The sequence below is a fragment of the Grammomys surdaster genome, unplaced genomic scaffold, assembly GCF_004785775.1.
Source record: "Grammomys surdaster isolate TR1022 unplaced genomic scaffold, NIH_TR_1.0 130, whole genome shotgun sequence".
Taxonomy (NCBI): Eukaryota; Metazoa; Chordata; class Mammalia; order Rodentia; family Muridae; genus Grammomys; species Grammomys surdaster.
Window position 1 is genome coordinate 7,705,707 of NW_021604588.1, and position 9,959 is coordinate 7,715,665.

At 39.3% G+C, this 9,959-nt stretch overlaps 1 protein-coding gene across 5 annotated transcripts in view; it reads right to left on the bottom strand.

Annotated features, from left to right (window-relative positions):
* The window catches only part of Dnm3 (dynamin 3), a 459,396-nt gene that overhangs the window by 311,553 nt on the left and 137,884 nt on the right, over window positions 1–9,959 (bottom strand). For all 5 annotated transcript variants that reach the window (XM_028757965.1, XM_028757957.1, XM_028757948.1 and 2 more), the window contains exons 5-6: window positions 1,036–1,134; window positions 299–459 (exon numbers count right to left, since the gene is read on the bottom strand). In XM_028757965.1, the coding sequence (XP_028613798.1) occupies window positions 299–459; window positions 1,036–1,134 (260 nt within the window). The remainder of the gene's footprint in view (window positions 1–298; window positions 460–1,035; window positions 1,135–9,959) is intronic.

The following is a 9,959-nucleotide window of genomic DNA, read 5'->3' on the forward strand; positions in this document are numbered from 1 at the left end:
GCTGTGTAAGTTTAACTTAAGATACTGCATACTGTGAGTGAGTGCATGCTCACACATGTGTCTCCTGTTCACTGTTCCCAAATCAGAGTGTGGTTTTTCTTTGGATTCTATCAACAATACTGAGGTGGATTCATTTCAATGAGAATGGAAAGTATGTGGATTTAAACAATGTTAAAAATTATTATCAAAAGCAGAGTGAATCTTACCTGGGCAAAATAAAATTTTGTAATAAGAAATGTCCATTCTGGTAAGCTATTCCTTTTATAATTATACTTACTTCTTAAAAGAGTAGTTTTACCTGATTCAGGACCTTCTGGAGGTGTGGGGTCCCCATACGATCAGCAATGTGTCTATACGCAGGGTGAGAAAGAAAAAATTTCCTTTCTGCCAGCATAGCTGCCTTGATGTCTTTCTTTCCATCTATATCCTTCTGGCTTCTGTTGACCACCCCCACGTAGCCTGAAACGAAACACAAACCCATGGGGTTTGGCACACTTCCTGCCATTTATTGTAGAAAAACATCAAGGCTCTCTAACAGGCAAAATTAGTTTTAAGGCCTAAAGCCTACATCTTCTTACAACTTTCCATCTGAGACCTCACTGTTCAATAAATGCCACTGGTTTGGCTATTGATAGATCATTGACATCAACAGAATAGTATCCTTCACCTTCTAAAGCTCTACACACTTTAAGAAACTATATCTCAACTGTTGTATCATATAGCAGGCAAGTAAATATCAGACTTAAAACAGAACGGTGTATATTTATGTAGCCCGTGATGAATATTTATAACCTTCCTGTGAGCTCTTTCCTTTCCCTGTTTTCCTATTCCTGTTATTTTAAGACATAGTTCTCTTCTTGAAATGTTCTTTAATACAACACTTGGGAGCAGTGTGCCATTCCATATAAAGTATAGCTAATAATAAATCATTCTCTTTTAACAGAGGAAGAAGTAAAGCCAAGCCTCCTTGTGGCTTGCCAGTCATTTCTCTGCCATGTTATAAAAGGCAGGCCTGGAGAAACCACAGTACATTACCCCTGCGAAGAGGCAGCAGCTTGTTCTCTAGCACATCCCTGGCATCCGTTCCTTCATCCATGAGATCCAGCTTGGTGATGACGCCAATGGTCCTCAGACCTGTATCATAAACAAACACATTTCTCACTATACAAGTTTGTGAAAAGTCTAACCAATTCTAGGGGCTTAAGTGTCTCAGTACTACATGTAAGGCTCATAATTCAGGCCCTTTTCATTCCTGTTTCTCTGCAGCTCTCTTGGCTTCCAGTCTGTGGTCACACAAGTCTGCTGATTATCTGTGTAATAAGGGGAGGTGCTTACAAACCCACTTATCCAGGAGATAATTTTCCATCCAAGAGAGAAAATCAGGCATATCACAAAAGTACCTCTAAATACAGCCATATTTCACTTAATCACAGGGATGTATTCTGAGAGATGTGTTATGTGTAGAATTCATCACTGCGTGATGCAATCATCATAGAGTGTATTTATGTAAAGTAAGTGGCACAGTGCAGTGTCTCAAAGGGGCCTCCTGGTGTAAGCAAGAGATGCAACCAGCCTGAGATGTGAGACTGTAGTCAGCCTAAGATGGGATAAGGTTTTATGCTTGATATGTGTGCATGCACATGTGTGTAGGGGTAGGTACATTTGTGTGCGTTCATGCATGTGGACATCCAGAAACAACCCCAGGTATTGCTCTTAGGGCACCATTGACCCTCCCCTCTTTTTCTCTACCAATGAGCTCTCTTGTTGGCCTAGAATTACGTAGGCTAAGCTAGTCAGTTCACAAGTCCCAGGAATTCATTTATCTCTGCTTTCTCAGCACTGGGGTTGTAAGCACACAACACAATGCCTGGCTTTTTGCATGTGAGTTTTGGGGCTCAAATTCAGGAATTGTGAGGCAAGGCATGAGCCCTTCCAACTGAGCTGTCACCCAGTCCCTTGGGACTTTTTATGACTAGGAGGAGAAAGAAAATAGGTCTTAGTAAATAAATTAGTAACACAGTCATCTATTACCATTACCAAGCTTTGTGTGAATACATGATTGAACATGTGATACCTTCCTTACACTGACAGAGGAGTGGCCATCTCCACAGCAGTATCACCACAAACTTGAGGAAGGAGTTTCACTGTGCTGTTTTGAAGGCAATGATGTCACTGGGCTCTAAGAATGTTTAAGTTTCATAATGATCTGAGACCACTATCATACATATGCATCTCACCATGAATGATAAAGTTGTCATATAGCATTTGTAACTGTACAAATTACACACACAAAGCAAAGGATGAAAGAGGCACAAATTTTCATTGTTTTTATTAGTATCCTTGCTGTGAAAGAAGTCTGTGATTTGTAAAGACTCTAACACCATAGAAACGCTCAGATAAAGCAGAGGTGACATCGTTAGTACAGTGGTCAGAAGATGAGGTTGATGAATCTGCAGAAAAATACCTTTAAAAACCAAATAAATGTCTATGAAGATACAACGCCTGAAAAATTAGTGCCCCCAAGGGGAGAGCCCATGCAGAGATAGTCTGGGATTGAGAAGATCCTATTCAAGAAGAATGTCCCAGAAGTGAAAGGTATGATTTTAGAAGTTGGATGAACTCAGGGAGCGCCCAGCACAAAGTGAGAACAGAAGCAATTTGTCACATCAGTGTCAGATTTCAAACCACTAGAAACAGAATGTTCCAGAAATTCTGCCAGATGCATTTAAAAGGAAGCCGCATGGAAATGGTTGGGAGTCACAGCCATCTCAACCTTCCCAGAAGCAAACTGGAAACCCAAAAGCAGTAGAGAAATTGTTTCAAAATTCAGAAGGAAAAAAATAACCTAGATTCTAATTTATCAATAAATGTTTAACAGAAGGAAAAAAAAAAACTTACTACAGTCTTGCAAAATCCCAGAATATTTAAACTCCTTTTATTTTTTTAGGTATCTAGTAAAGTATGTACCCTATAAGATAAGGGGGTAATCTGAAGAAGAAATGAGAACTAGGAGCTATGTGGTATCTTCAGCAGTAGGGATACACCCCCTTTTTATGGGAGGCACCAAGGCCAATGGCAAAAGCCTATATTGTTTTCAGGGGAGGGGGTCTCTTAAACTCCCCATCTAGTGGCTCAAAGAATTTTTTCATGCCTGCCACTGAGGTTGTTGTTAGATAGTCTATAGTTTTGGGGAGGAGCAATGTCCCCTCAAGTGGTATAATTTTAATTAAATATATATGCATATATTATGTGTAATTTTAAGTAAATATAAAATAATTCATTATGGCTTTATCAAACACCCATAGTGTTATTTATCTTTCCTCTTCCCTCTCCATCTGGGTTTAGAATCAAATATGAATCTCTGTTTAAGTGCATGTAAATATGGAAGAGTGATGTAAGTAAGGACTTCTAAGTTTTCTTCCTCCACACTACAAAGTCAAATAAAAATCCAATATATAGTAGGCAGTATAAACCTAATATATAGAGACAGGGAGGCAAATACCAAATGCAACAGCTACATACATTGAGTGGATACTTCCAGAAACAGGGAATCAGGAATCATAAGAGATGGAGTCAAAGAGATAGAATCAAATATATATATATGTATGATTTATGTATACAAATCATATATATATGTATATACATATATATATGTATGTATATATATGTACATATATATATATATATATATATATATGTGGCTTTAAGGAATATGTATGTAGAATTTTAATTTTCAAGAGCTTGTAATAAAGCATCTCTTTCCTACTGTATTTCAGAAAAGGCAGCCAAGTCCTCTCTTAGTGAGGTGGTGCACCAGATATGGAGAAGAGGCCTATTTTCTTTTTCTTCACATTTGGTTCCACAAATAGGCAGCTTAAAATAATCAATGGATGAACTCCTGCTGGCAGGACCAAGGCCTGCATTGATGGATCTCAAAAAGCCATTGTCAGAAAAGATTTCAAAGGCTGTTGAGGCATGCCCCTGGGAATTTAAAGACCTGCATAAAACAAAACACATTGTTGATCCCTGATCCTGTGCCAGTCTCATTAGGAACTCAAAACGAAAACCATATGAGGTACAATGACACAGGTTGAGGAGGAGTCAGAGGAAAATACACTTGCCTGGGAGGGTCACAGCCTCTACACGTGGAGCTGGAGTTCTCTAAATCCATGGAATCGCTGGTTCCATGCTTAATCAGACTAACTCTTCTGTACCTCAGTTCTCAGATTCTATAAGTAATAGTTGTGTTCTTTGACAGTTTACACCTAGTTCCACTTCTCTATAGATAGAACAAGGAGTTGGCTACAAGTCAGAAATCTGGAGATGGGAGTGATTTCCAGATTAGGAAGAGGTGTCTTTAATGGTGAGTGAAGAGCTGGTTACAGGTTAAGAACACTCCTTACCCTCTTGATAAAACAAAAAGTTCAGAGTTGTAAAAATTTTCACTATCGTGTCTCTGCTGTACATTTCTCCAATAAAGGATAGCCACAATGCTAAGAACCAGTGACCTTGAGCTTGAACTTGAGAAGGCACAGACATCTCTAAATCTGCTGCTTAGGTAGTCAGGAGGTTAGGTGTACTGACTTCGGAAAGGACCTCTTGTCCCTTCTAAACTCTGGGCTGTTCATTTCCTCATCAGGAGGAAACTGAATCTGTCAGCTGGGGAGCCACATACCACAGCTCCCTGCTTTCCAGGACTGGTTATTAGCCACACTCCTTGCCAACTCTCAAGAGATAGCCTTTCTAAAGAAGTTTTATGTGCAGCCTGGCTCATCCCAAAAAAGAAGAAGATAATGACTCTGGAATCTAAGGTAGAATAGCAGAAGTTTAGCCTGGCAGGCAAATGTCTCAGATTCATCTTCACAACAGGTAGAAGCACAAATGGCTGAGCCTGGCAACAACTCCTTACACATCTGTCAGATGAAAAACCCCATGAATGATGCTGCCAAATAGTTTTGTCAAGATGGGTAAAGAAACAACACTTCTGCTTTACAAAAGTAGACACTTACAGGAGACCTCCTTGGGAATCAGACTTAGAGTGGGGAAACCTAGTGTGTGCTTCCATTAAGGCAATCCTTGGGGTGTTAAAGGGAATGTTGTTATTTATCCCAGGACAATAAAGTTTGGTTTCCCAACTGATATCCCAAGAGATGAGTAAACTACCGTTCAGTGTTGAAGCAGAAAAAGCTAAACACTGCTGGACACACTTCAGTGTAAAAACCACAGGAGTTCAGAGCAAGAAACTGTCACACTGTAGGCATTTGTATGTGTGCATGCATGTACATATGCGTATGTGTGGATGCGTGTGTGTGTGTGTGTGTGTGTGTGTGTGTGTGTGTTAAGTCACTCATATAGGTGGTAAACACAGTGGGAATTTAGTTTATGAGCCAAATAATGAAAACACAAAGTTATCTATTTTTATCAGGATCATACAGAAGTTGAAATACAAGTTCTAGAGAAGTAGTTCCATGATAAAATTCTTCCATGCCACCTAGGCTCACTGCCAGTACACAGTGATTTATTACGAGGATGCTGCCATTTCTTCCATTCATGAGTGCTGCTAAACATCTAATTAAGAACTGGAACAGAACCGAGCCAACATTATCAGTTGCCGGGAAAGCAAGCTGGAACAGAGTACACAGTTAAATAACAACAATAAAAAATAGTCATTATAGAAGGAATACAAAAATATACACAGAAAAATTAAAAACATACTTATTAAATTATGTGTACTTCAGTTTGTGCATGGTTTAGGTTTAGGCGAGGGGGGGGGAATAACTGTAGTTCTTTCTGTTTGGCAATGGTTATTGAATATTTTATTTCTGAAAGCAACCAGTGGTGAGTAGGAAGGGTTTAACCTATTTTTTCCATAAGCTTTCCATGAGTTTTATTTTCTTGTTACTTCAAACACTACTGAAAACAGTTCTTCTTATTTTCAAAGTCATCCGTTAACATTGTTTCATGTGTTACTGAGTAAGATGTTAAGTATATAGTATAAAGTATTGAAAACCTATGCTGGCAGCAGAGACGCTATGTTGGTTCCTGTTCACTAGAATAGTCCAGAGAAAAAGCCAGATATTGGGAAATTGTGATGTCTGAAAAGGAGAGTGGAAGAAATATATAAGAAAAGGGGAAGGGGAGAGAGAGAGAACAAAGAACAAAGGATTATTTCAAAAACAAGAAAATCTGCATACATTGCTTCTTTCACTGAGATGGTTTACCCCAAAACAGAACTGAGGCATAAAAGAGAAAACTGACCCCCAGGCACCTGAGCCTCCTGCTGTGTGTCAGCTGCTCAGGTTTCCCTCTTCTCCGCTGGCACGGGGCTAAATTAGCATCCAAGTCTCATTTACAAGTGAGTAGCAATGGTGGTGTGGTTAAGATCGAGCTATACACAGAACTAGCATCTCCCATGTCTGTCCCTAAATGTCCCTTTCCCTTTTGCCTTGCTGGATGGAGTCCTAACAGAACACGAAGTGGTTAAGGTGGCAAGATGGAAAGAGCCTGGATCTGTGAATGACAGCATGGAGAAGGACAGCACATCTAGGCTGACTACACTTATGCCTGAGTCAGACTAATACTGTGCATTGATACGCGCGGTTCCATCTTTATTTTTTTATTGGATATTTTATTTACATTTCAGATGTTATGCCCTTTCCCCATCCCCCCCCCCAGGAAACTCGTATCCCATTCCCCCTCTTCCTACTTCTATCATGTACCCCCACCCACCCAACCACTCCCACCTCCTCACCCGCGAATTCCCACCACACTGGGGCATCTAGCCTTCACGGGACTAAGGACCTCCTCTCCTACCTACGCCCAACAAGGCCATCCTCCCTTACTCATACAGCTGGTGCCATGGGTCCCTCCCTATGTGCTCCTGGGCTGGTGGTTTAGACTCTGGGAGCTCTGGTGGGTTGGTATTGTTGCTCTCCCCGTGGGGCTGCAAACCCTTTCAGCTCTTCTCTCTCACTCTTCTATTGGGAACCCCATGATCAGTTCAATGGTTAGCTCTGTATATGTCAGGCTCTGGCAGACCTCTAAGAGAGCTGCTCTGTAATGAACACATGACATAGAAAGGCTGAGAGGCAGAGAAACAATTACTGCAGGTCAGTTAGAAAGCTCATCTGTTTTCTAAAATGATTGCAGTCTGGAAGCACATGATAACTTGTGAAAGCTACTACTGGAGATATCCAGAGTGCTCATTTGTCTTGATTCTTCCTTGCCACTTGAAACAAAATGTTCCAAAAACATATTAGTCACACGAGAAATTTATCATTTTGTAAATAGAAATGAGAGATTCAAAAAAATCTATTAAGTTAAACCTGTTGATCTTTTAAAATCTCACATGTACTTATGACTCAAATAATAGAAGAAACAAAAGTCAATTAAGAATTTCTCAGTAAGTAAATCACCAATAATTTCTGCCTCAAACCATAATAATAATGGAATTCAGACATATCCTTCTTGAGTGAATGTGCAGTGTGTATCTGTGTATCTGTGTGTGTGTCTGTGTCTGTGTGTGTGTGTGTGTTTGGTCATGCCTATGGGTGCACATGTAAGAAAGCATGTATAAACACATGTATCACATGCATGTAGAGATCATAGGTTGAGGCCTCCATCACTCTCCACCGAATATACTGAGGCAGTATCTTTCACTTGAACCCAGAATTAGCTAATCTAGCTAGTCCGCCATCTCAAAGTATCTCCTGCTTCTACTTTCCATGTGTTGGGATTGTGGACAGACGACCACACCCACCTGACACGTATGTGGGTACCAGGGATCTCATCTCTGGTCCTCATGTTTGCATGTAGAACACTTTATTCACTGAGGTATATCTCCCCAGCCATAGACACACTTGTCTTTTATAAACTCTAGGAAACTGGACATGCATTAACATGAAAACTGTTTCAGACACTGAGCAACATGTTTCACAGAACTATGATAGAGAGAGAATAAAAACAAAATAACCTTCAGCGCCACTTTCTACCTGGTGGCACTTTTCAGGCTGTGAATAGGAGAATGTCATCCAAGGGTATACCATTAGTCATGCTCAGTTTGGGAGACACGGGCTAGCATTTAAGGACACTGAGATGTTAGGCTTTGCAGAATAGTGTACCAGATAAGAAGGAGATAAGAAAAGAAAGCTCCAGAAATTTTCATAGGGGTTCTTCAAGTTTCTGTAAACAGAGGGGCACATTAGGTTAAAAACTCCAGGTGGCTGGCAGATAAAAGAAAATATCTAGGATGCTATAAGGTAACTAATTCCCAGAGCTTTCATAGGAATGGGAGTCATTTAAGATCCTACCAGCAAACACAGATGGAACCTGGAAGATGAGAAACAAGAGGCACCAGATGGGCCAAATCTCAGGAAACACTACTGTAGACTAAGAATTTGAAAACCATGAAAATCATGCAATCAACAACAAACAAACAAACTGATCTTCAGGTAATGTAGCTACTTTCTAAAACCAAGTCCAGTATATTTTTTAAAGAAAACAATAAAACTCAGAACTCAATAAAGTAAAATTCAAAATATCTAAAATTTAGGGGTAGGGAGATGGCTCAGTGCTTAAAAGTGCTTGCTCCCCATGCGGAGGACTCAAGTTTAGGTTTCAGTACCCATATCAGGCAGTTCAGAACTACCTGTAAGTCTGGCTCTAGGAGATCCAATGCCCTCTTCTGGCTTCCATGGGTACCACACTCATGTGCACATATTCCTATACAGATGCACATACATACACATACTTTTAAAAACTATATCTTTTAAAAGATACATCACTCATAAACTCATATCAGAAAGCTTTTTATACAATTCAAAACTATTTTGAAATTAGAGAATAGGCCTTGAAATAACCATGGTCTATGGTCTATAAAAGAGGCCACAAGGAAAGTTTAGAACACAAACAATCCTCTATTTACTATGGTTCAACTTAGAATGATTCTTAAAATATTACTTATTTGTGTATACTTGTATGTATGTATTTGGGCATGTACACAAAATCCACAACACACATGTGGAGGTCACAGAAAAACCTTCAAGTGTCATTTCTCTCCTTTCTCCATGTGGGTCTCAGGGATCCTGGGGTCATCGAGCTAGGCAACAAGTACCATTATCCACTGAACCATCATCTCACCAACCCAAGGATGTTTGGATCCTGATAATACAAAGCAAGACACATTCACCCGTATTCTGAAGTTTACATTTTGATCTTTTTCCGTACTAGGTGTCTGTGGTACAATATATGGGTCTATGATACTAATCAATGATAGAAATCTATAGCTCAGCTTGCCAAGACGTAAACAACCGGTTATTGGCAGTATATTTTGATGCTAAGCTATGCTGCTGTTCCGTATATTAAGTATACTGATGACATTTTAAATTTTATGGTATTTTCAACTTGTGCTGGTTATGTTTATAGCTTTATCATATGTGAAGAATCATCTGCACTCTAAACTGAATAAAACAAAAGCTCACCGTATCAAAATGTTTGGCGTATAGCTACACTAAAGCTTAGAAGTTTCCAAATGCTATCACCAACTAAGGAAAGTTTTAAAAACACCAATCTAAGCTTCTATCTTAAGAAATTAGAGGGGGGGAATTAAATCCAAAGTAAAAAGTGTAAGTATTAGTAATGAAGAGTGTAAGTGAATGGAATGGGGTATAAATAAGTAACAAAAATAATCAATTAAATCTAAAAGCTCAGTTTTTTTAAAAAGATCAGTTACATTGTTCATTTTTACTCTTTAACTCAACTTTCACTGGAGTTATCAGCCAAAGCAAGAAGGAAAAATCAAATATATACACTTGTGAAGAAAAAAGGGGCTGTTTGTTTGTTTTAGATGAAAGAAAAAATTTGACACCCAACATGATTCTGTATGTAGAATATTTCAAAGAGCCAACAAAATCTATGAGAGCCAAACAAATAAGTTCATTAAGACTGCAAAAGTGAGACCA